Source organism: Lepidochelys olivacea (genome assembly GCF_965140295.1).
Source record: "Lepidochelys olivacea isolate rLepOli2 genome assembly, chromosome: 2".
Classification (NCBI taxonomy): Eukaryota; Metazoa; Chordata; order Testudines; family Cheloniidae; genus Lepidochelys; species Lepidochelys olivacea.
Genome location: NC_140412.1, coordinates 80645836 through 80673583, shown reverse-complemented (window position 1 = coordinate 80673583; position 27748 = coordinate 80645836). Strand labels below are relative to the sequence as shown.

General features: G+C 41.9%; 1 protein-coding gene across 1 annotated transcript in view; it reads left to right on the top strand.

Moving 5' to 3' along the window:
- Nucleotides 1–27748, top strand: part of TAF4B (TATA-box binding protein associated factor 4b) — a 124945-nt gene that overhangs the window by 62447 nt on the left and 34750 nt on the right. Inside the window, exons 12-13 of the mRNA XM_084618565.1 lie at nucleotides 3251–3376; nucleotides 4575–4631. Coding sequence (XP_084474691.1) covers nucleotides 3251–3376; nucleotides 4575–4631 — 183 coding nt within the window. The remainder of the gene's footprint in view (nucleotides 1–3250; nucleotides 3377–4574; nucleotides 4632–27748) is intronic.

Below are 27748 nucleotides of genomic sequence, written 5' to 3'. Positions count from 1 at the left end.
ACAGGAAGTCATACTTGCTTTTGAACTTGCTGCCAGGTATTTTCCCACTGAAGACATGCCTCATAATCCTCTATAATCTAGCTGCTGCAGAGACACTTCATTAGAGTATGTGGAAATAACTTCATGTATACGGATACATGTAAAATTAAGGTAAAATATTTACAGAGTTATATACACTTTAGCCAACATATTAGACTAATGTGCACCAATGCCCTTTTAAGACTCCATGCATTGCCAAAAAAAAAAAGTGGGAAGGGAATTGATGGTTTCAGTTGGGGGATGAACTGTAAAAATCCCATGTATGTAAGCTTAAATTCTAAAGTGCAGTTCTAGTCTGAAAACATTCTTGGAGTGTCACTTGGGGGGATTCTGTGTTTGCCTTTCAATTACTTCCAGGGCAAACATGCTCAGTTTTAAAACAAAAGGACATTTTTTTGAACTGCCAGCCATGCAAACTCAACCTGACATATGAATCCAGCTTTCTGTCTTATGATATGCAATAATAGATTATGCAGACCAGATTGTACCCTCAGTTACACCTGTGCATCTCAGTGTCTTTGCTGGAATTGCACAGGTGTAGCTCAGGGCACAGTTTAATCCTGTATTGGAAATTTAACAATTATGTTAGCCCATGACTGTGAACAGAATCTTGCTCTCACGTAGCGGTATTGGTTCTGCAGTATGAACAGGAGTAAAATATATAGTTTTATCACTGTAAAACAAGTGTATATGATGCCAAATGTTCACAGGGAGCAGATCTGTTGAGTTAACATGTTCAGTTTTTACATATTCCATATTTAACTGAAATTTAAAACTAAACAATTGAAAAAATAGTTCCTGCCTTACTTCAAAGACCTAATTTTGGAGTCCTGTTTCCTCTGTGAAAGTTGAGGATGATGCTGTTACCTATTGAAGTGGTGTAAGAAATCTCTATTCCCTGCACCACTAACGCTTTAAATCTTGCATTTGGGAACTTCAGATTGCATGTCTGACATTCCAGACTGGTAAAAGGTCTTAAGTATTTTAACTTCACACAGCCTCTTTACCTGCCATTCAAAGCAATACTGCAACATGGTGGATTCTAGGTTGCTACTTCAAAACAAATTCTACTAATATACCAATACTTACTTTCAGGATAGTGCACGTCCTGTGGGGAATGGTACAAGACCTAGAACCATAGCAAAACTGAATAGGGCAGAGGAGAAAGGGATTCAAGGGTGTACCTTAGGATTTCTGACTTTGATTGCAAGCTCTTTGGGGGGCAGGAACTGTTACCTTGTGTTTCTAGGATGCCTCACACAGTGGGAGCCTGGTCTCTGATTGGGCTCCTGGGGCAATACCATAATATAAAGAACTCTTAGAAGGGGGCTCAAGCTGCATATAAGGGGAAGAGAAAACTATTGGTTAAGAATTCTGCATTAGTAGAGGGTTGAGTCATGCAGATTTTAAGATATCTTTGTGCCCACTAGTTCTATACTTTTTCCATTTTAAGTTGTTGTTTGGCACTGGATTCTTTCTGTGGAATGTGTAAACTAAAATGCTAAAGATGGAACTTAAACCAGTTACTGCTCACATGTTTGAGTTTATCCTTGCCCCATAAACTTATTGTGTATGCTGTAAAGTATTTGGGGGTACTCTTTTGAAAGACACCATATACAAAAGAATGTGGTATGGTGGTATAGCTTCATCCTGCCCCAAGTGATTTTGTAGCTCAACAATGATGATTAAAATACAAAGCCAATCCCAAAATATTTGCCTAACAAGACTACATCATAAACACACCACAGGGGATAACATTAGGGGCAGGGGCAGCCTGCGGAAAGAAGGGGTGAATGTTCCAGGAACCATGTGAGAAAAGGACAAAAAGACAAGAACAGATCTGTAGTAGGAGTATTTTTAAAAAAAGAACATGGGAATGGGTTGGGCTGGGCTGGGCTAGTGGCAACTTAAAGTGGTGAGGGAGGAGAAAAGGATGACATAGGTCCCAAGGTTTCAGTTTCTCTGAGATAAGAGGAAAAAGTGTACCACCAGTAAGAGGAGACACTCAAGTAACTTACCTAGAACAAATGAAAAAGTCCACTTTGGTCTTGTCTACATATTTTCTGGATCGTACATGGCATATTAAATATAAAATTTAAAGAATTAGAGCAAAAATATAATGAAAATAGCCTTCCATACCCTGCATATTTAAATTAGGTTTTACCTTTTTATATCTAGAAAGGATAAAAGTATGTTCCATTCAAAGAACTCAAGGAGAGGAGCAATGATGGTGTTTACCATTAGTGTACACTAAGGGTCCTCAAAAAGAAAAGGAGTACTTGTGACTAACACGGCTGCTACTCTGAAACCTGTCACTAAGGTCCCTTACTTAGAGCCCTGCGCGGATAGAAATTTGTATCCACATCCTAGCCGCAATCCACAAAAATGATCTGCAGATATCTGCCTGTGAAGATACATATGGATATAAAGCAGATATCCATGTATTTGCAGACTCTACCTATACTCCCTTTCACGCACAAATGTACCCTAGTTACCGTTCGCATTAATGGGAGCTGTTAATCCACCAAGGTGAAAATATATTCCTAAAACTATAATGAACAGTGCTAATGTGCACTCATTCTCAATCTAAGTATCTTTTAGCTGGTTCTGGAAAAAATTTAGTCCCCTCTTCCATCCCCTTTGGAAATACCAGTAAGGCTTAATTCACATTCTGGAATGACTAGCTGAAACAATGCTGCAACATTTAAATTATTATATTTTGCCAGCAGCGTGAAATATAGTTCCTATTTCTACGATGGTTTTCTTAAGTAGGTGGTAAAAATGGATCTCATGTATCCTAGTTGTATAACATTTTGACTTTTTTTAAAAAAAAAGTTTGCTCAGTAAGAAAATGTTTTGTATGTGTGGTTTTTCCCCCTTAGGTGTAAACTGGCAGTTTCAAATCACATATATCTAAAACCTAAGTTTGTCAGACAGTGAATAGGGAGTCAAATGGAGGTACTGGATGCTAATGGCAGATGGCTGTTAAGTAGATGAATAGACAGACCTCAAGGAAGATACTATAATTGGAGAGGAGACATGCAAATAGATTCTCTTGTAAGCAGAATTGTATGGAAAGTACTTACAATGATCAGCTTTGAAAAAGAGAATTTTGTACAATGCAGCTTCTTTCCAATAAGTTTTTATTTGACCTAGGATAGGTTTTTAGCAATGTATAAAAACTTGACCACCTCTAATAATTTCTTTGCAGGAGAGTAATAAATATATCACATCTAGTGACACCAGAGCACAACTTAGATTTCTTGAGAAACTGGATCACATGGAAAAACAGAGAAAGGATGAAGAGGAACGAGAAATGCTTTTACGAGCAGCCAAGGTAAGAAACATCTTATTGTTGGCCACCCAAAAAAATAACTGTCTTTTGAACACCAGACATTCAGTGATGCCTGTCTCATTATATTAAACTTCTCAATCTCTGATTTTGCTATTATAACATGTAAGTATATGTTAGCATGGCCTATGCCATGCAGAAAAGGTGTTCTTATTGGGTTTTTGCTTCTCTTAGAGATGGATGTTTAGCTCACGTGCAAGCCATGGGGTAAATCTCTGTTGCCATCTCCCTGCATATCTACTGTCCAGTCCACTAGGTCTCCATTTGTTTTTTTGGCGCTAAAAGTGAGGAGTCCTAATCTTCCAGAAATAAATGCAAAACCAAAATATGCTCATCAAACATAGTATGATGATTGTTGATACAGAAATAAAAATAAATCTTTATTCCTTAAAGTTGAAAGCTTGTTACTTAAAGGCCATGTTTTGGTGCATTCAGTCCTGCTGGTAAACATAAAACCATATTTATTCTGTATTCTTAATCTGACCTTCTGTCTTTGTTTCTGGATCCAATTTGCTTGCCTTTGTCAATATTCTACATGGTGCCTCGTCAAAATGTTTGTCCCCACTGTTTCTGCTGGTGCTCTAGAGGTGTGATGCTTGGCAAGCTGTGTGTGTTGCAAACCAGTCAGTCCAATATGTGACCCACTTCTGGCCTCTGCTCTATTGGTTAAAATTGTTGGCTGAGCATAAACAAAACATGTAAATGCTGCACTACTGAGTGTGACTGTATGGTCTTGGTTCAGTTTGATTAAGTGTGTGTGTTTGTTTTTTAAGAACTGATAAAAGTCTGGGGCCCATATTCTAGAATCACTTGGGTGGGTATGGAATCTTGATTTACAAGGATCTCACTGTACTTAAACAAGAACAATTGCTTCTTCTCTACTTCCTGTCCTTTTAAGTGTCTGCTGCTGACATGAACAACATCATGCCTAGACTGGACCTGACTGACAGCGTTAGCATCATTTTCAGTTTAAGCTTCCTCCAGGCTAGAACAGAGGCAGCCAGGCCCAGATGAAGAGGAGGGAGGCTTGGGGGAGGAGGGAGAAGCCAATCTGGATTGAGGCGTTCACCCCTGGAGCTAAGACATTCAATCACAAGAGAAAATTGTCACTTATTAAATATTTAACGGATGCTGCGGTGTTTAGATGCTAGTAATTTGTTAAATTTTTCTCTTCCTTTAATAGAGTCGTTCCAATAAAGAAGATCCAGAACAGCTGCGATTAAAGCAGAAAGCTAAAGAGGTAGGACTTTCAAGTTACCATGTTTGCCTTTGTGTTTTGAGGAAAGGTTGGCAGCCCTCCCCTGGCAATTAGGTCAGGGTTTATTTTGCTGTTGCATAGCATTTGCAGGGGCCTTGGGGAAGGACAGGAACTGCTGCAGGCAAGGGCAGTACTTTAAATGAGGTCAATGAATTATGAGCTCTTTTTACCATTTAATTTTCATAGTTTAGGCCTGTCTAGAAATGGTTCTTTGTAAACTACAGCCATACACTTAGTAGGAATATAATGTGGGATTAGAGGGGAAAAAAAAGAAACTTTGAGATTTAGCATCTGGGACTGTACAATAGGCTACATTTTTCCAGGGTAATTGTTCGTTTTGTAAATCTGATACTGCTTATAATTCTTTGGCTGGGAGGCGGTACTGGGATTTAGTTTTAAATGGAAAACGCCTCTGGCTTTTAATTTTCTGGGCCCAGCAGTTTTCTGTTCTGGAATGGAGCCCTTGTTTCACACAGTTCATGTTTCGCTGCAGGGGTTTTAGTTTATAGCTTAGACTGGTTAAGCTTTTACTCCCAGAGGCCTCTGCATAGCAACTGTAGAAATCAACAAATAAGTTCATTTATGTCTGCAGCCTCCTCTCAGTAGCTGACTTTTTACATTTCCCAATATCCATTTCCTGACTCTTCTAGCCTGAGAGAAAAAAGCTCCACTAATTGGAGCTTATTTTAATTGAGCCTTAATATTGGATCTCACTGGAGTTGCCCCCAGAGCTACTGGGAACAGAATGAAATGAAAGTACCTAAGGTTGGGGGGAGGGGAGGGAGCGTGTGTGTGTGTGTGTGTGTGTGTGTGTGAAATTTTTCACTTGACCTACAGATTCTTTTCCCTGCTGAATAAATCATCAAGCCTGTTCACATTTCTGATTAAGGATCTGACAGCAGATGATAATAAAGACAATTGAGGTGTGAGACGTGTGATACAGAGCTGAAGAAATTGGTTTCTATAGTTACATGACTGATTTCATGCAATTTTTAAGGATCTTTGTGCTAAATGAGAGTGATTTTTCTGAGCAACCTTTTTCTTTAACTGTGCCTTTTGAACTATGAAATTTGTTGTTGCTTAACATTGCTGCACTTGGCTCCTAGGTGCCAGCAGCACTAGCAGGTTATTTATGAACGCTTTAAAGGTCCTTATTGTTTGGATTCATGTAGGAGCTGAGGCAAAACAAATGGAAATCCAGTAAAATAGTCCTAAAATCAATGTTCTGGATTTCCACCAAAGTAGAAAGAGAAATATATAAAATGAGAGAAGGGAGGAAGGGCAGAAGGGAGAACTTGCTTTTATTATGTGGGTTTTTTTCATCTTGTGCTAAAAATATTGTCAAGCTTACAATTTGCAAGTGGGAGTGTTGCCTAAATACTCTCTCCAAATTGATTCTCATGTCACTGAGATTGCAGCAAATGTACCTCTTCAAATGTTTGTGTGGTTGCATCCTGATTTCCATTATCTATCTTTTGTAGATAACTTCTAGCACATAGTGCTTTATTGGTTTTTAGGGAGACTTTAATGCAGCATTGCAACCTAAAGTACCCTGTATGTAAGAAATTTATATAGTTCCTGGCCTCCTTTCCTTCAAACAATGTTGTACAAGAACCTGTAAATCCTAAACTACAATAGGAAATTGGAATCTAAGAAATTAGATTGCATTATTAGTCCTAAATATTTTGTTAAGTCATTTTAGAGAGAGAACTGATCAGTAAACCAGCAAGAAGGCACGTTGGTGGAGAAGACACTCCACCTGAATTTAGTGTTCAGCCCTTCCTTAATTTGAGTTCATGTCCTTTAGACCTCTCCTTTGTATTAGTTTAAACAGCCTTTGTACCATCTGTCCCATATTTCCATCAAATTTGTACACCCCACTGAATGCTCCTTCTAATTACCTCTCCATCAAAAGAATCCAGGGATAGGTTTGCCTTTGAATAATAGAGATCTTTGCATCAGTATGTGATTCTCTTTGCCTGCTGCTCTATCATTTCAATGTCCTTTTAAAGAATGAGTTAAGTAGAGCTTCATAAGATTCCAAATGTAGCTTGCTAATGCAACCTAATGAGGTAGGATATTTTTCTCTTAACAGTTCCATTCTGGGGCTGAGAGTTGCATTGAGCCCAAATCCAACTGGTCCGTTCTGACACTTCTTCACTGAAAGCTTGAAGAGGGCTGAATGTTTGCATATATTTTTTTTTTTGATGCAAACACAAATGGAATCTAAGAGCAGGGAGAAATCAACAAATATCCTATGGTACTGACAGGTTTTTTTGGTGGTAATTCAGGATTAAAATTTGAAAAGGCTCATTATCTCCAAGACAGCCTTTTTGCCTGTCAAACCCTGAGTGAAGCCTGACCCCAAACACATGAGCATCTGTGGGGCTGTGGGCAAGGATACTGTTGTTTCCAGGTCAGTCTTTCCAATAAGGAGAAGTCATGGTGGCTACCCAGAACTGTTCACAGCAGGAGCAATTCCTAGGTCTCTGGATCACAGATAACCATTAAAAAGCTGAAGTTTGTAATAGAAGGTGTCCTGCAGGAAAAAACCCTGCAGCATTGGAAGACTTCAACATTCCTTTTAAGCAGTAAGAAGAGCAATGCCCCTCTGCCATGTACATTGGCCAAACCAGACAGTCTGTATGCAAAAGAATAAATGGACACAAATCTGACATCAGGAATTATAACACTCAAAAACCATTAGGAGAACACTTCAACCTCTCTGGCCACTCAGTAAAAGATTTAAAGGTGGCAATTTTGCAACAGAAAAGCTTCAGAAACAGACTCCAATGAGAAACTTCTGAGCTTGAATTCATATACAAACTAGATACCATTAACTTGGGTTTGAAACTATTTCCCCATGTTAAGTATCCTCACACCACCTTCTCAGCTGTCTAAATGGGCCATCTTGATTATCACTACAAAAGTTTTTTCTCCTGCTGATAATAGCTTATCTTAATTAGCCTCTTACTCCACCTTTTCATATTCTCTGTGTGTGTGTGTGTATATATATATCTTCTTACTATATGTGCCATTCTATGCATCCGATGAAGTGGGCTGTAGCCCACGAAAGCTTATGCTCAGATAAATTTGTTAGTCTCTAAGGTGCCACAAGTACTCCTTTTCTTTTTGCGGATACAGGCTAACACAGCTGCTACTCTGAAACCTTTTAAGCAGTGTTTCCTGAAGAGTGGGGTGCAAAAGACCAGCAGGGTGAGGAGGGGCAGGGAACAGACAGACCTTTCAATTGTTCTCCAGAGTTTCAGCTTTCAGTTAGGGTACCTTTTTTTTTTTAAACTGTTGTGGAGGCAGAGACATCTTTTAAATTGGGAGCTCTTGCCAATGTTTCCAGAGAACCTGAAACAGTAGCACTGAGATGTGTACTGCCCTAAATTTCAAAGGGGAATGCTAACTTGGATGTCAGTGATTCTTTAAATGTCAAGTGTTTTAACTATTTACTGCTCATCCAAGCATGGAAGAAAGGAGGAAGGATCAAACCATGAAGAGCTACAAAATAAAAATGGAAGGGCGTAAAAAATACAGCTCAATTTCCTTCCATTAAAGGTCTAAACCGTGGGTGGTAAGCCTCTAACACACGAGGGATTTGAAAATGAGACTAGCCATGCAACCCATCCTGAAGGGGGGTTCAGTTTTCCCAAAGGTTGGTAAACCATTTGTAGAGGACTGGACTTAAGAACTTTGATTTTGGAAGCCTTAGAAATGGAGACATAATAAAAGACTTTGTCAAACAATTTAGACACATGGGCCAAGACTTTCAAAATGGCCAGTCACTTTGGGTACTTCAGTTTTTGATGCTTAACTTGAGGCACCTTAAGGAGCCCTATTTTTTTAAGGAAGTACTCAGCACCAGTCCAACTGAAAAATCACACTCTTTTTAATGTGACGGAAGTTGGGTACCCAAAATAGCTAGGTTTCAGAGTAGCAGCCGTGTTAGTCTGTATTCGCAAAAAGAAAAGGAGTACTTGTGGCACCTTAGAGAGTAACCAATTTATTTGAGCATAAGGTTTCGTGAGCTACAGCTCACTTCATCGGATGCATAAAGTGGAAAATACAGTGAGGAGATTTATATACACACAGACCATGAAAAAATGAGTGTTTATCATACACACTGTAAGGAGAGTGATCACTTAAGATGAGCTATTACCAGCAGGAGAGTGGGGTGGGGGGAGAGAAAACCTTTTGAAGTGATAATCAAGGTGGGCCATTTCCAGCACGTTTCCAGGAGTTAACAAGAATGTCTGAGGAAAGGGGGGGGGAAAGAGGAATAAACAAGGGGAAATAGTTTTACTTTGTATAATGACTCAACCACTCCCAGTCTCTATTCAAGCCTAAGTTAATTGTATCCAATTTACAAATTAATTCCAATTTAGCAGTCTCTCGTTGGAGTCTGTTTTCAAAGTTTTTTTGTTGAAGAATAGTCACTTTTAGATCAGAAATCGAGTGACCAGAGAGATTGAAGTGTTCTCCGACTGGTTTATAAATGTTATAATTCTTGACATCTGATTTGTGTCCATTTATTCTTTTACGTAGAGACTGTCCAGTTTGACCAATGTACATGGCAGAGGGGCATTGCTGGCACACGATGGCATATATCACATTGGTAGATGTGCAGGTGAACGAGCCTCTGATAGTGTGGCTGATGTTATTAGGCCCTGTGAGGGTGTCCCCTGAATAGATATGTGGGCATGGCATGGCCCCACAGTATGCCAACATTTTTATGGCTGACTTAGAACAACGCTTCCTCAGCTCTCGTCCTCTAATGCCCCTACTCTACTTGCGCTATATTGATGACATCTTCATCATTTGGACCCATGGAAAAGAAGCCCTTGAGGAATTCCACCATGATTTCAACAATTTCCATCTCACCATTAACCTCAGCCTGGACCAGTCCACACAAGAGACCACTTCCTGGACACTATTGTGCTAATAAGCGATGGTCACATAAACACCACTCTATATCGGAAACCTACTGACCGCTATTCCTACCTACATGCCTCCAGCTTTGTAGTCACCCTGACCACACCACACGATCCATTGTCTACAGCCAAGCTCTACGATACAAACGCATTTGCTCCAACCCCTCAGACAGAGTCAAACACCTACAAGATCTCTATCAAGCATTCTTACAACTACAATACCCACCTGCTGAAGTGAAGAAACAGATTGACAGAGCCAGAAGAGTACCCAGAAGTCACCTACTACAGGACAGGCCCAACAAAGAAAATAGCAGAATGCCACTAGCCGTCACCTTCAGCGCCCAACTAAAATCTCTCCAACGCATTAGCAAGGATCTACAACCTATCCTGAAGGACGGCCCATCGCTCTCTCAAATCTTGGGAGACAGGCCAGTCCTTGCCTACAGACAGCCCCCCAACCTGAAGCAAATACTCACCAGCAGCCACACAACAGAACCACTAACCCAGGAACCTATCCTTGCAACAAAGCCGTTTTGCCAGCTGTGCCCACATATATCTATTCAGGGGACACCATCATAAGGCCTAATCACACCAGCCACACTATCAGAGGATCATATCCCCCTCCACCCCCACCCCCCGTTCCTCAGACGTTCTTGTTAACTCCTGGAAATATGCTAGAAATGGCCCACCTTGATTATCACTTCAAAAGGTTTTCTCTCCCCCCACCCCACTTTCCTGCTGGTAATAGCTTATCTTAAGTGATCACTCTCCTTACAGTGTGTATGATAAACACCCATTTTTTCGTGGTCTGTGTATATAAATCTCCTCACTGTATTTTCCACTTTATGCATCCGATGAAGTAAGCTGTAGCTCACGAAAGCTTATGCTCAAATAAATTGGTTAGTCTCTAAGGTGTCACAAGTACTCCTTTTCTTTTTCCAAAATAGCTAGTCACTTTTGACCATCTTGGCCACAGTGTCTGTATTTCATAAATGACATGTCTCCTGTTATAAACAATGTATAAGTCTACAGTTTAGTGATGGGTATTTTTAGTAAGTCATGGACGGGTCATGGGCCATAAACAAATTTATGGCCCTGTGACCAGTCCATGACTTGTACTATATACCCCTGACTAAATCTTAGCTGGGGTGGAGGGGTGCTGCTCTGGGGGCCACTCCAGTAGCGGTTGGTGTGGTTGTCCCCGGGGCCAGCTGCTTGGGTGGCCCTGGGTCAGCCACACATCACAGAGCCCTAACAATGTATCATACTTCTGCTTTGCACTCTTCATTCATTAAACGCTACCCCTCCCATTTTTTCTCCTCTTACCACCCTCAATTCTGTCCTCCCCTTCTAGACAGTTGCATTGCAGCCTCCTCTTTGTTTTATATAATACCAACCTGCTGCCTTTCTGTAAACTTATACCTGCCATCTGTCCATTATTCTAGGGATTGCTAATTGTGGAGGGAGGGGGTGTGTCTTAACTTTTTTGTCACAGTGGTCTTGCACTTATTGGCGGATTTGCTCACCTTAGAGCTTCATGGCAGCCCTCAGTTTGGCCATTTTCGTCAACCCAGTGTCTGACCAGGAGTTGGGAGGTTTGGGGGATCCCGGGCCCGCCCTCTACTCCGGGTTCCAGCCCAGGGCCCTGTGGAATGCGGCTGTCTAGAGTGCCTCCTGGAACAGCTGTGCGACAGCTACAACTCCCTGGGCTACTTCCCCATGGCCTCCTCCCAACACCTTCTTTATCCTCATCATAGGACCTTCCTCCTGGTGTCTGATAATGCTTGGACTCTTCAGTCCTCCAACAATATGCGTTCTCACTCTGAGCTCCTAGCACCGCTTGCTCCCAGCTCCTTACACGTGCACCACAAACTTTTTAAACCCAGGTGCCGTGATTAGCCTGCCTTAATTGATTCTAGCAGCTTCTTGATTGGCTGCAGGTGTTCTAATCAGCCTGTCTGTCTTAATCATCTCCAGAAAGTTCCTGTTTGTTCTTGAACCTTCCCTGTTACCTTACACAGGGGAAAGGGACCTACTTAGCCTGGGGCTAATATATCTGCCTTCTATTACTCTCCTGTAGCCAAACGGCCCGACCCTGTCACAAGACATATAAATTCAGGGTTAGCGCTCATCCAACAGCTGGCTGCAACATTTTTGTAAAACTGTTTTATTGTAAGTGCATCCAGAGACTTGGGCAATGGACATATGCTTTTGTAAAGAGATTATAAATAGTTTCCCTGATCTTTTCGGTCTAACCTCACTCCTCAATCTTCTGTACATTAACAGCCACCTATTTGCCCCTGTTCTGTCTACCTAGTCCACACTAAATTTGAATCTTTATTTACTTCCCTGCTTCACTCAAATCTGTCAGCAAATTATCACCTACAGAAAGTACGCATTCCTTTCTAGACTGCTATTGGGCACGCCTCAAGCTATTCCTTTATCCATTCAAGAATTTTGTGCTTTCTACTATACTTACTAACCTTCTATGTTAGTATTTTGTGTAATAGCATTCCCAAAGCTTGGGTAAATTGTTCATGGCTTTCCCTCTCATCTGTTATTTCAGGCTTATGGGATATAAACCTCCTTTTTGTGAATCTGTGATGCTTGTTCTTTGAACCTTAACATTCTAGTTATTTTCTGGCACTCCCCATTCTATTCTAGTTTAATTTTTTAGTTTAACTATTTAGTTTTCACTTTAGGGGGGGGAAAAAAGTTTATGTGCAAGTAACTTTGTATCTTCCCCAGATGGCGTATGTTCTTAAATATCAGTGTGCTGACTTGTCTCTAGTCCGCTAACGCCTTCTATTCCAGTATGACTTAAATAGATGTACTAGGAGTAGGAATATAATATGGGATGAGCAAGCATGAGCTGCACGTGAACGGAAAATTCCAGCGGATTTGTCGTATGTGGTGCTCATTGTGCATCTGAATCTAAAATAGCATCTTTCAAGCTTCCCTTTCTCTCACCTCTTTTCTGAAATCTTGTGTGTGCGCCATGGGACCTTGGAAACTGTATTTTTTTAATTCAGGGGTTCTGCTTTTAATAGTATGTCCCACATTTTAGTGTCTCGGGGGCCATCTCTCCGGCATTTGTGTTTGCATGGACTGTCTCCTCACCCTGTTTGGTTCAACCTAAAATCACTGTGGCAGCTACTGCACCTTTTTCAGAGAAATGGTGGTAGGAGAAGATCTAATTTATTTTAGCAGTTACTAATATTTGCATGTGTCATAGTTTCAAAACTAGTCTCACTGTATTTCCACTTCCCTTCTGGAGCTCTGTTCCTTTTATCCTCACCCCACCCCTTGCTCTACAGATACTCTGGTTATCTGTTCCCCTTCTACAGATTCATTCCTCCCATTTAAAAAAAAGGTTTCCCAGTTTCCTGATTATCTTCCCTGCTCCATGGTTTTCCTCTTCCCATGCACGTATTGCCCTGTTTTTTAGTTCTCTGTTCTTCCATGCATTCCTTTTCCCAGTGGTGACTCTAGTCCTCAGGGTAGCTCATATTTCCTCTTCACTGCCACCTCTTATGTAGTAGTAACCTGTGGAAGAGGCAGATAGGAGCTGGAAACAAGTTGAAGACATCACAATCATAGAATATCAGAGTTGGAAGGGACGTCAGGAGGTCACCTAGTCCCACCCCCTGCTCAAAGCAGGACCAATCCCCAACTAAATCATCCCACCCAGGGCTTTGTCAAGCCTGACCTTAAAAACCTCAAAGAAGGAGATTCCACCACCTCCCTAGGTAATGCATTCCAGTGCTTCACCACCCTCCTAGTGAAAATCTTTCTTAATATCCAACCAAAACCTCCCCCACTGCAACTTGAGACCATTACTCCTCGTTCTGTCATCTGCTACCACTGAGAACAGTCTAGAGCCATCCTCTTTGGAACCCCCTTTCAGGTAGTTGAAAGCAGCTATCAAATCCCGCCTCATTCTTCTCTTCTGCAGACTAAACAATCCCAGTTCCCTCAGCCTCTCCTCATAAGTCATGTGTTCCAGTCCCCTAATAATTTTTGTTGCCTTCCCCTGGACATTTTCCAGTTTTTCCACATCCTTCTTGTAATGTGGGGCCCAAAACTAGACACAGTACTCCAGATGAGGCCTCACCAATCTGAAATAGAGGGGAACCATCACGTCCCTCGATCTGCTGGCAGTGCCCCTACTTATACATCCCAAAATGCCATTGGCCTTCTTGGCAACAGCTGCACACTGTTGACTCCTATCCAGCTTCTCATCCACTGTAACCCCAAGGTCCTTTTCTGCAGAACTGCTGCCTAGCCATTCGGTCCCTAGTCTGTAGCGTGCATGGGATTCTTCCGTCCTAAGTGCAGGACTCTGCACTTGTCCTTGTTGAACCTCATTAGATTTCTTTTGGCCCAATCCTCTAATTTGTCTAGGTCCCTCTGTATCCTATCCCTACCCTCCAGCATATCTACCTCTCCTCCAGTTTAGTGTCATCTGCAGACTTGCTGAAGGTGCAATCCACACCATTCTCCAGAACATTAAGGAAGATGCTGAACAAAACTGGCCCCAGGACTGACCCTTGGGGCACTCCGCTTGATACCAACTGCCAACTAGGCATGGAGCCATTGATCACCACCCGTTCAGCCCAATGATCTAGCCAGCTTTCTATCCACCTTATAGTCCATTCATCCAGCCCATACTTCTTTAACTTGCTGGCAAGAATACTGTGGGAGACCATGTCAAAAGCTTTGCTAAAGTCAAGGAACAACACGTTCACTGCTTTCCCCTCATCCACAAAGCCATTTATCTCTTCATAGAAGGCAATTAGATTAGTCAGACATGACTTGCCTTTGGTGAATCCATGCTGACTGTTCCTGATCACTTTCCTCTCCTCCAAGTCCTTCAGAATTGATTGCTTGAGGACCTGCTCCATGATTTTTTCAGGGACTGAGGTGAGGCTGACTGGCCTGTAGTTCTCCAGATCCTCCTCCTTCCCTTTTTTAAAGATTGGCACTACATTAGCCTTTTTCCAGTCATCCGGGACCTCCCCCAGTCGGCATGAGTTTTCAAAGGTGATAGCCAATGGCTCTGCAATCACATCCGCCCACTCCTTTAGCACTCTCGGGCGCAGTGCATCCGGCCCCGTGGGCTTGTGCATGTCCAGCTTTTCTAAATAGTCCCGAACCACTTCTTTCTCCACAGAGGGTTGGTCACCTCCTTCCCATGCTGTGCTGCCCAGTGCAGTAGTCTGGGAGTGCCCTTGTTCGTGAAGACAAAGGCAAAAAAATCATTGAGTACATTAGCTTTTTCCACATCCTCTGTCACTAGGTTGCCTCCCTCATTCAGTAAGGGGCCCACGCTTTCCTTGACTTTCTTCTTGTAGCTAACATACCTGAAGAAACCCTTCTTTTTACTCTTAACATCTCTTGCTAGCTGCAACTCCAAGTGTGATTTGGCCTTCCTGATTTCACTCCTGCATCCCTGAGCAATATTTTTATACTCCTTCCTGGTCATTTGTCCAATCTTCCACTTCTTGTAAGCTTCTTTTTTGTGTTTAAGATCCACAAGATTTCACTGTTAAGCCAAGCTGGTTGCCTGCCATATTTACTGTTCTTTCTACACATCAGGATGGTTTGTCCCTGTAACCTCAATAAGGATTCTTTAAAATACAGCCATCTCTCCTGGACTCCTTTCCCCCTCATATTGTTCTCCCAGGGGATCCTGCCCATCATTTCCCTGAGGTTTTCAAAGTCTGCTTTTCTGAAGTCCAGGGTCCGTATTCTGCTGCTCTCCTTTCTTCCTTGTGTCGTCAACCAGCTGTCTGATCTTCCAGTAGCAGCTGGTCTATGGCATTAGTCATTTGAACCATTGCTTTAGTCATTTGGTTATGTGATCTGGACTTCAGCATTTCTTCCACCCCCCCCAAGAAGTCGGATATCTTTGTGTTGAAGCAAATTTGACTGTTAAACAAAAATTAAAGTGCTCACACTTTAATTTTGAAACAAATGAAAGCTCTTATAAGAGGGCAGTGCAGGGCACGTACGACAGAGGATGTTGGAGAGCTATTATTTCAGGTAATAAAGACGAGGTACAGTAAAATACTGAGGTGCTGGCACAGAGTGATAACCACATGGGGGGTGTACATCCTAGTGTTCTGCAGCAGCTTAGGAATGAAGCTGCTGAGCCACTATGTGGAATACCGTATGAAAATCAGCTCTCCTGAAGGACTGAAAGGTAGCAAATGTTGTACCTACCTTTTTTAAAAGCCTGAAGGGGAATCGTTTAGGGTCTTTTTGGGTTATCAAGAAGTCACCCTTAGTTTCCTTAACAGGCTCTTCTGGGCATGTCTACACTGCAATTAAACACCCACGATTGACCTATGTCAGCTGATGCAGGCTCGGGGCCGTTTAATTGCAGTGTAGATGTTTGGGATCAGTTTGGAGTCTGGGTTCTGGGACTCCATAAGGGGGGAGTATCCTTGGGCTTGGGCCTGAACCCAAATGTCTACACCACAATTAAACAGCCCCTTAGCCTGAGCCCAAGTCATCCACAAGCGTGTTGTTGCATTGTAGCTATACCCTAAGTAATTACAGGCTAGGAGGTAAAGTGTACTGCTATAGATTATAAACTTGTGAAGAGTGAGAAATTAGTAAGAATAGATAGATTTCAACATAGCAAAAGGTTTAAAAATGGAAATACCCAAAATTCTATATTAGGACCAATGTTTAATGTATTTAATTGGTGAAAGGAAGTAAAAAGTGAGATGGCAAAACTTGCAGAGCACAGTTTAGCTATCTCAAGATGTGATAAGACTTGAGGGACTTAACCAGGGTAAGTAACTGGGCAGCATGATGGCAGATGAAAATCATACAAGGTGTAATGCACATTGGAAGGAACTACTGATACTCATTGCTGGCTTTTAAGTTAACTAGACTCTCAAGAACAGGACCTCCCCATTATTGCAGGCTTGCAGGCAGCTAAACGCAAGCTACTGCTGACTACTCAACAGCAGTCAAAAGCAAACAATATTCAATGTAAAAAGAATGAGAAGTATTGAATATATTATGGCATTCTATAATACGCCATCATATGGAATGCAGTTTTCAGTCTGGCCACCCGTCTCTCAAAATGTATAGCATAAATAAGAGTTCAGGGATGGATGCTACAAATAGCTAGTGAGAAACTTGTGTGAGAAGACACCGACAAATTGTATAGCGATGACATGATAGAAGTTTACAGTATGAATAGTATGGCAAAGGTAAATTATGTGCTCCGATTTACACTCGGAAACAATGGCACATCCGTAACTTTGAAATACAACATTAAAATTGATAAAGAAATACTCTTATGCACAACACCTAATCAACCTGTGGAACTCAATACAAAAAGATATTTGAGGCCAAGAGTTTAGTAGGATTCAGAAAAGGATTAGACAAGTTCTTTTCTGTAAGGGATCTAAATCCTCAGACGTTGGGGCATAAGCCAACCACTGATTTGGCAAGAAAATCCCTCTGTACAGGTTTTTGTGTAACTGTCTCACACTTTGTTTTGAAACATCTGGTTATAGCCACTGTCAGGATAGTGGATTAGACATGTGGCCTGGTAGGGCAAATCTTAGATAGTATTTACTTTAGACTTCTTTGCCACTGAACCTATGCCTGTGAAATATTTTTTTTTAAAATCCACAATATAATCTAATGCAACTTTATGTAATAGTTTTTTAAAGAGCTACACACCAAGCCTCTTCAGACCCTATACTGCCTGCTCTCTTGTATTTAACTTTAAAATACATTTTAAAAGCCAGTAGAAACAAATTGTATGGCTAATTAAAGCTTTCAGTTAGAAAGGATGTAAGGGGGTAGAGGGAGAAATTGCATCATAGGCAAATACATTAGTCTCAAAATCTTAAAATTCCACCTCTCCTGCTGGAAAAAATATGGCATTCACCCTGCAGGTCAGAAAACTGCCTATAAAACAAACGAAATGTAAAGACTCCAATGCTCAATGGGTTAGGTTTGCTGAGAGCTGGTGTAAGGTCATGAGGAGGCAGAGTAAAACAAAAATTTAAAATAGGAACATGCTTGGTATGCAGCAAAAGGGAATGGAGAAGGTAGGTAGATATCTTAGAGCAGAAGGCAATAAAGAAGAGCATTCAAGAGAAGGGGTAAAAAGCTTCTGAAAACTTGATGCATGAAAGGTAAAAGGAGATTAAACACCTTACATCCCTCAGCTTTTATGTGAAGCAAGTTAGAATATATAGATAAAAAGAAATGAGAAAGAGAGATGCAAGTAATTTCAGTATCTAGAATAAACAGTACAGGTTAAAAAAAATGACAGTTAAAATTTAGAATTTCAAGATGTACAGCCAATGTACAGCGATGGAAAAGACTTAAAAGGAGAACTGAATCCTTTTTAAATTAGTAGAAAAACTAAATGATCTTTTAAGTAAACTCTTTTGTGATTACCTGTTTTGTTATAATTTCTCTTTATTCTGTAAACTGAAACAGTCCTCTCCACCTTGTTCTGTCTCTTTCATATGCCTTTGTCTGCCATCTCCTTTTTCCTCAAGCCTTCTACGTATTTTTGTTCATCCACGTTACTGCTTTTATTACTCTGAACGTATTTTTATTGCTGAATAGCATGCATAACCCTTGGGCATACATTAACTTGTCTTTCAGCCCTCCCCAGTTTCCTTTGCTGCCAGTTTCCCTCTGATGCTTTAAATCGTTTGATATAGCTTATCTTTTCCCCATGTTCTTCTAAACTTGGTGTGCTGAAGTTATCCCTCTTTTGCTAATTACTAAACCCATCTATGTAAGGGCCACTCTTGGTCGATCCCACACCTGTACATTTCCAGTCATTTTTCTTAAATCACTCCAAACCAAGCCCAGAGTTGTTCCTTGTATAGCTTCCTTTCCATACTGTTCTGTTTGCATCCAAACAGTTGCATACTCCTTACTACCTAGTCTCAAAGATTTAATTTCTTTATATTGCTCCTTCTATTCAGTCCACATCATAGGCGTGGTCTACACTATGGGGGGGATCGATCTAAGATATGCAACTTCAGCTACGAGAATAGCGTAGCTGAAGTCGACGTATCTTAGATCGACTTAGAATCAGTTACTTCGCGTCCTCGCGGCGCAGGATCGACGGCCGCCGCTCCCTCGTCGACTCCGCTTCCGCCTCTCACCCTGGTGGAGTTCCGGAGTCGACAGCAGACCGATCGTGGATCGATTTATCTGGTCTACACTAGATGAGATAAATCGATCCCCGATAGATCGATCACTACCTGCCGATACGGTGGGTAGTGTAGACGTTGCCATAGTGTTCCTTAGCACTTGATTTTTCCATTTCTATTTCTTCTTCCATAGTTGTGTATAAGGGTATTTTTCATGGTATGTGGGTGTCACATTTTCTGTATGTACTTTGTCATGCTGTACTCATGCAGAGTTGAGCATTTGGATTGACCTTTCTGCTAGGATACCTGCCATCTGCCAAAGTGCTGCCTCTTTTCTTCCCATAACCGAAGCCTATTTGCTACCCTGCTGTCTACCCCAGTGGTTCTCAACCAGGGATCTGGGGCCCCTGGGGGGCCACGAGCAGGTTTCAGAGGGTCGTCAAGCAGGGCCAGCATTAGACTTGCTGGGCCCAGAGCAGAAAGCCAGAACCCCACCACATGAAGCCTGACCAACGTAGTTTTGCGGGGGCATCTGTGTCATGGGGCACCAGGCAATTGCCATGCTTCGTACCCCTTAACTCCGGCCCTGTCATTTGTATGTAGAAAACCAGTTGTGGCACAGGTGGGCTGTGACGTTTTATAGCATGTTGGTTGGGGGGCCCTCAGAAAGAAAAAAGGTTGAGAATCCCTGGTCTACCCTATGCTCTTCCCACCTGCTCCTCTTATATACTTTGCCTCTTCTGCAAAACTGTCCTAAATGTTGGATAGCATAGGAAAAACCGGGCTCCTGAGAAAAGTAAAATTGCTCTCTGGATCCTCAAAACACATCGTCTTCCTCTTCCCCTGTCACTTTCCCAAGATAACGTCACACCTGTGTGTGTATTATCAAAATGCAAGTTCTCTTCCTACCAAAGTAATTGTAAACACAATAAATATTGAGTTAAATAGCTCCTTTTCTTATACAGTTGAGGCAACATGACCTAGTTCAATAAAATAAATCACGTACTAGAGACATGACACACCAATCTGTGAGTTAGTTAAAAGTACAGTCCACTAACAGTACACGGAGTTTCTTTCCCTTCCAGTTTCCCAGATAGATTTTCATGAACACTACAACAAACTGTTTTTCCTTAGCACATAACTATCCACGTTCACCCAGTGTGAAATAGGGCTCTGATTAGTCCCATTATGAAGTACTTCAAAGGCAACTGTTCACCTCAGACCATCTTGTCTGAATTATTAAACAATTAAACTCATGCTCATAAGACCCTGGATATGTTGCTTGGAAGGCAGTGTGACTTGAAGCAGTTACTGAGTTCTGTTTAGTGGGTGCAGGCTGGAAGCTTCATGAAGAGCCATTTCCTTTTGTCAGGTTTAAGGAAATGACTTCATACTACTCTGGTTATCCTGCCCAATGGGACAATGATGGTATCTGCCTCTGGAAACCAATGGCCCTGCTTTTTTGCTTATGAGATGAGTAATATATTTCCTTTTTGCTTTCTGTAATTACCAAAACCAACAAACCAACCTGTTGGGTAATAACAAAGAGAAAAAATTGTCTCCTTGGTCAGGCATCTAACTGTGGCTAGCAGATCTAGGACTGATGGGAGACCACTGGTAAGCAACCTGCTCTAATCACCACTGTGACCAAAGATCTCAATCTTGGGAATGCTTTGCTTAGCAACCTAAATTGCTTTTTCACCAGTCTGGAGTCTCATAGCTGAAATATTGCTGGTCTTTTCATACGTTAAACTTTATTTTTAAAAGGTATTGTCAATAGAAATGTAGTCAGTTTAATATTGGATAGAGGTTTTGCATATTTTACTGAAAAGTGGAGAATAAGACTTCACAAGAGTGAGAAAAATAATTTCCATGAGCTGGAAAGGTAATATTTTTATTAGTAGAGAAACTGAGTGGAGAAGAGAGAGGTCAATTTTAAAAGCTTTCATTTTATGTGATTACAGCTATACTGCAAATGCCATTTCACTATAAGGAAGGACTAAAAAAAGTACCTTTTTTTATTTGTGCTGCAGGTCAGATTAACTAAAATGGTTATTGTCACCCTAGAAGTTCCTGACTGCTGCAAGACCAGACTTTAAAACCCAGTTTTATTATTAAAAAGGCCAGCAGCAACAAAGACTATTTTGCAACTTGTGAGATGCTTTCACAGCAATTTGATCTTTGTGTACAGGATTTTAGAAATCTTTGTACTGTAATTCTTAGAGTGAAAGTAAAGCTCCAAGGGAGGAAAATGTGCATGAACGCTGTGGTTTGCTTCTGGTCCAAAGGCTGCTCCCTTTATGCTGTTTTGAGACATAAATTTTGAGTAGCATTTACAAAATCCTCATTCTTCGTGGAGTGGCATAATGGCAGCAGCATCTTCTATGTCAGTGGCTGAAGCGTAGGTCAGGATAGGAGAGGGAGCTTGCTAGTTTTGGTGGCTGTCGTGGACATTATTGTGGTGGTGCATTATCCATTTCCTGGTAATGGGATACAACAAGATGAAGAGATAATTTGAAAGGAGTTCATATCCTCCATAGCCTAGAAAACAATGTATAAGTGTTCAGGGTGTGGCACTGAGTAAGGGCACAAGCCCTCATTTTAATTTAAATGGGATAGGAAGAGGTTCTATTGATAGAAAAATAGAGGGTCCGTGGAAAATATTTGAAATACTAAATGCAACTTCCTGCCTTTTAAAAGATTTAAAGACACTTCAAAAGATTAGCATGGCATGATGTCTGTATTTTGAGAGGGGTCTGGGATGTATTTAGAAGAGGCAGGAGGACAGGGAAGGTAGTGGAGAATGAGATTAGAGGGCATCTCTTAAGAAGTGGATTTGGGAGGAGTGGGTTAGTTGAGACACTGCCTCTTCCTCATTCAGAGCTGTTGACTTCTAACCATTCCTTGTGAAAGTCTGGTAGTCTAAGAAATCCTTCAGCCAAGCACCAGCTCCTTCTGTAGCTTCCACATACACTACTTCTGAGTCTTCACTACCCAAGAGGAGTTCTTACTCTGCTTTATGCTGCACTGTAAACCCTGTTCCATTTCTCCCCTTCCTTCACTTTTCTGATAACTCAAGGATATACTACAAAAATATCTGTTTGAAAAGAAAAATCTAACTCAGATGTTTTTCTGACATTGTTCCTGACCACTGTATCACAGGAATAATAAACTAGCGATTGTTCACTGGCATGTCTCAATACCATCTTCCTGCCTAATGTCTCATGAGACCTCCTGTTCCCATTCTGCTTTCACTGCTGTCACAAGTATTGTACATTTATAAAAACTAAATACATTTCAATCAGATCTTTTTAATTGACTCACCAGTATGTTGAGCTGGGCTGCTAGCATGGTGCTCTTCATTAATATTTCCTTCAGTCCCTTACAAGGATTATGGGTGTTTATACTGGAAGTTCACATTTGGCATTGTATTTCACAATTGGTGTTTCTTTGTACTAGAACACAACTTTGTCACTTCCAGAAAATAGCCAGAATGAGACTTGTTCTTCAAATCCTGGCCTGGTTTTGTTGGTCCCATGGTGGAAGATGTGTTGTGGACCGAGTGTAGATGGATGAAGTGGCAGAAAGCATCTCAACTCCCCTTTTCATATATGGGTGGGCCCCGCAACAATTGGCTTTAGAAAGTGGTGCTGGGAGAGGTTGGGTAGCCAAGGATGCATCAATTCACCATGTTAAAGAAATTCACCTTCTGCTGAACCTGCTTTCCCAACAGTAACGGGGCAATAATAGCAGCACCTGCCCTCCCTCTCAGGGAATTCCCAATCCCTCCAGCCAAAGTGAAGGGAGATTAGCTGGTGTAGGGAGGTGTGACTATCGGCCAAGCTGGCAAAAGGTGTATCTGTCTCTTGGGATAATTGATAAATGTCTCTTCTCAACTCCATGGAGTAAATTCCACTAAAGAGTTAATGCACTGTACAGAATTCAGCAGCCTCTGTTTTCACCAGTAGCCAGTTGGGTGATCACATCACCTTTGACTGGCTCTCAGTTAAATCAGTATCAGTTTGTCATACTTTGTGTCACTGGCTCTTGTTTTATCATTACCATGGCTGCCTATCAAGGTAAAAGTTGGCAGCCCACTTATTTTGTCCAAATTTAATAATCTTAAATCTGTGAGAAGGGTCAATACATTTTTCTGTTGCTGTGAGACTCAGTTCCTGCTTGTCTTGTGGTCATCAGCTTATGTCCACTATTATTTGACTTTAAAACAGAAACACCTTTGAAAATCTGGCCACTTATTGGAGGGCCGAACTATAAACTAAGGCTTTGATCCTGCAATGAGCTGTGCAGAGGTGCACCCACACAAATCTCAATTAGGATCAGCATCTTGGACTCCCTGACTTTAGGCACCATCTTTGGAAATAAGGTCCATTGCTTTTAACTGGCTATCTGTTGATGAAAGCAACTATATACTGGTCTATCTGCACTTACCTGTCTTTTTGCTGTATTGTAACAGCCATAAAACTAAAAACCATGCTCTTGGAGTTTGTGAAGTACAGTGTGGCACCTCGGTATGAAAAACACTGGTACAAAAATGTATTGATAGGAATGTGGTTAAAACAAGGGATATACAATTCTGTGAAATTCAGCTCAGATTATTGCCCACAAATTTGGATGTTTTTGGAACACCCTAGGTCTAGAAACTTGGGCTTGAAAATCCAACAGCTGACTGTCAAAGAACCTTGGCTTTTAATTGCTTCTAATGAATCCAGGAAGTGGTTAAACTTCAAATAAAAATGAAAATTATTGAATATTTTTAAACCTTGAGGTTTGGCTGAACTTCTAAGTGAAGGTCCAATTTAGTTACTTTGATCTAAATTGTTTTTTTCCTCTCCAGCTTAGAGTAAGTTATTCTTGACTTCAGAAAGTATTTTCTACATCTACCTCTTTATTTTTAAAAATTGTTCTTTCCAAAACACACATCACAAATATTAAGTTTTTATATAAGGCAGCTGTAGGTAACTTAAGAAATTGAAAAACTTTGCTGGTAACATAGGTTACCCACTTCCTTAAACACTTGAAAAGTTAGTCTACACTACTAAAAAATGGAAACAAAGCATGCAAAATGCAAGTTCTGAAGAACAAACTATTACATTTAACAAGAAAATAGAAATAAAAAATATGTAAGTGTGATAATGGTAGCTAATGCTGTAGAAACATTGTTTAACTTCTCTGAGCAGATAAGGTGAGCTGCAAAAAATCTTTTTAAAATTTGGATTAGTCTCTTCGTACATTGTGTGAATGACTTGGGGTTTTAAACTGTAACCTTAGTAACATTAGGAACGTCAAGTCTGTGTTTTGCTGGGGAAAAGGGGTCTAAGCATATTGATCTTCCGCCTTAAGTGCTAGGGCAGGAACATTGAATTTGTGACACATCACTTTTTTCAAAATGAAAGTGATAAGCTGCCAAAGGCTTTTAGGGTAAACAAAATTTAAGTTTTTTAATGTATTTAAAAAAACAAAAACAAAAACTCCAACCAACCAGGGATTGCATTTTAAACACAGCTTTCTGCCTTTGTACATAAAGAACCATAAGCCTAATTTCTTCTTTGAGTAGTGTCTCTCTATGCGTGCTCCACTTCCAGTGCTTATGCACCTCTCAAGCCCTTGATGGTGATTTCTAGCTAGCAGTGCCCGTGCCCTGAGCAAGCACCCTCTGCTTCCTCATGGCAGACACTGAGTCTATACAGGGGTGCATATGTGAACTGTCCTCAGTGTCTGACATATATAACACCTGAAGTATGCTTATCATCATGGGTACAGTTGTCTCCAGCCATGGCAATCTCAGCTATGGTGAAACTACTGGGGTCCTTTCTGTTACTGCAGGAGTTCTGATACTCGAGGGACCTCTCGGTGTTGGATGAACTGGAGTTTCCATTGCTGTCCAGGTACCAAGCATGTCTCAGTGCAGAGACCTTGGTCTCTGAGTGGCCACTCCATGGAACACAACTCTCATCCATCCTCAATGACTGCCTCCTTATGGGAAGATGTAGAGGAAGAAGAGGACTTCCAATTGGTCTCCTTGAGTGTCTTGCGGGGGGGGTGATGTTCTCCTACATACCCCTTCAGGAACCCACCCTCGCTCAGGGAGGACTTTGCAGCTCACCAAGGATGGTGGAACCAACCTTGTTCCCGCCCCATACACACACACACAATACCCATATTGAGACACATGGGCTGCCTGTTGGCAACAATTCAACGGACTACTGGTACTGTCCCTCCAGGAGGCCAGGGTTTCTCTCTCCCCTTGCATGACAGGAGGAGGCATTTGAGGAGCAGGAGGCTAGGGCAGATGAGGAAGTCACCCATGAGACCACAATTTCATCGTAGTTGCTGGATGAGGCTGTTATGCCTCCCCCACTTTCCATTGCCAACAACTTCATGCTGTTCCAGGGCCTCATTAGAAGAGTAGCTGATGCTCTGCAGATCCCTCTGGAGGAGGTCAAAGATCAGCAGCACAAGCTCCTGGATGTTTTGTAGTTAGCATCCCTCTGGAAGGTGTTGCCATCTATTAATGAGGCTCTTCTGGATCCGGCTAAGATGATATGGCAGATACTGGCCACTAAGAACGTAAGAATGGCAATACTGGGTCAGACTAAAGCTCCATCTAGCCCAGTAGCCTGTCTTCTGCCAGTGACCACCAACATGCAAAAGGGTGGATAAGTACTAGTACATGCCTTCTAAGGATTCTGACTACTTATTTTCTCGTCTCCACCTAACTCCCTAGTGGTGGATGCAGTGAACGAATGGTGTAAGCCACATTTTGAGACCTACCCTGATGACAAACACCAAAAGCAACTGGGTCTTTTTGAAAAGTCCTATTGTCTGTGACCATGCAGTTCTGGATTGTGAACTGTCAGGCAATCATGGCCAAATACAACTTGACTAATTATAACAAGCTCATGGCCTTTATTGAACAGCTGCCACATGACTGCAGGAAGCAGTTCTGGTCCACTGTTGTGGAGGCTCAGCTATTGGCCTGAACAGCTCTTCAAGCATCCGTAGATGCTGTGGACATTGCTGCCAGATGGATCTCCACAGTGGTAGCTATGTGCAGAGTGTTTTGGCTCCAACTTTCGGAGTTTCTGAGAGGTTCAGAATCCTATAGCGGATTCCCCTTTGATGGTCGTAAGCTTTTATCTGGGACCATGAATGACTCCCTGCATATGCTGAAGGACTACAGGACTGCCCTATGTTCCATAGGCATGCACATGAAATGTTTCAGTAGGTCAGAGACTGCCCAGAGGTCACACCCTGTTCAGTTCTTGGGGTATTGCAGATCCATGGAGAACCTCTCCCTCCCTCCCTCCCTCCTCCCCCCGAAAGAGACAGGTTTCAGAGGAAGAAGGTGGCCCAGCCACCCTCCATGGCCACCCAGGCATCTCATAAACCACTCCCCTGCCCTGTGCCTCATGAGCATCTACTAAGGCAAGAGGGGGACTCTCTTCTCCAGCTAGGAGTAATACAATCTGTCCCTTCCTAATAGGGAAGTAGTTCTACTTTTCCTAGTACCAAAGGAGGATGAAGATTGGAGACTGATCTTAAATCTAAGACCGCTGAACAAGTTGGTGAAACGTCAAAAGTTTAGGATGGTGACTCTAGCAACTATAATTCCTTTGCCACAGGAAGGGGATTGGATTTCATCCCTTGACCTACACAATACCTACTTCCATATAACTATACACCTATTGTACAGGAAATACCTATGATTCACTATAGTCCAAGATTACTTCCAGTATCAAGTGCTTCCCTTCAGCCTGTCTTCAGCTCCAAAGGTGTTTTTGAAGGTTCTAGCAGTAGATGGTGACTTACCTTTGACAGGCAGTGATTCTTGTCTTCCTGTACCTTGACCTCTGGCTGCTCCAAGGGTGCTCTTTTGAGGCAGGGTTATCACCCACTCAGAAGGCCGTTGGTGTGTTCCAAGAGTTGGGCCTACAGCTGAAATCAAAGAAATCCATGTTAGTATTGGTGCAAAGGATAACGTTTTATAGGGGCATACTTGGACTCTGTGACAGCCAGAGCATATCTCCCTTTAGACAGATTTGTGATCCTGTCAAGAATGGTAGGAACAATTCAGGGCAGCCTTTGGACCTCAGTAAGCAACTGTCTTCAACTCCTTGGCCAGATGATAGTGTGCACCTTTGTGACCCATCATGTAAGGCTACGCTTCCACTGCTTCCAAGGTTGGTTGAGAACTGCCTATTCTCTGACCAGACCACCTTGGATAGGTGATGGTCCGCTTGCACGTGAATAACTCCCTAAACTGGTGGAAGGAGCAACTCCATGTCTCTGCAGGCATCCTTTTCTGCCAACCCACCCCAACCCTATTAGGGTAGGGAGCCCACTTTGACACCCCCTGGTTCAGGGCAGATGGACAGTCCATGAAAGCTATCTCCAAATCAACTTTTTGGAGCACAGGGCCATTAGGAACGCTGCCCTCCATCAGGACAGAACGATCAGGGTCATATTGGACATCATGTCCGGCATGTTTTTAAATCAGCAAGAGGAGCAAGATGAAAATCCAAGGTATCTACCAGTATGTTTTTCCACAACGTAATAGTTCTCAGTTGGAATCCTATTTCCGTAACCTGGGTGTTAGAAAGTCAAAGCCCTTCTATCTGGATAGGACTAAGTGGTTTAGGAAATCGCCTACACTTCATATCTTTCGCAGATAGATCAAATGGGCTCCTATTTCTGCTCAAAGACACCTGATATCCTTTTGAAAGTCTCTCTACCTGTTAGGAGTCTGTGGGTGCTCAGCCCTCCTTTTCCCCTGCCACCTCCCCAGATCAGAAAGCGCATTCAGCCAGTTTGCAGGCAACATCTAGGGCATTTTTGAAGGATGTTCCCATATCGGAGATACATAGCGCCACTTCAGTCCATACGTTTTCAAAGCATTATGCCCTGCGTCATTCCATCAGATCTGCTGTGGCACTTGGCTCTGCAGTATTGTCTTCAATTCTGGACCCTGATCCGAAGCTCCCTTCTCCTT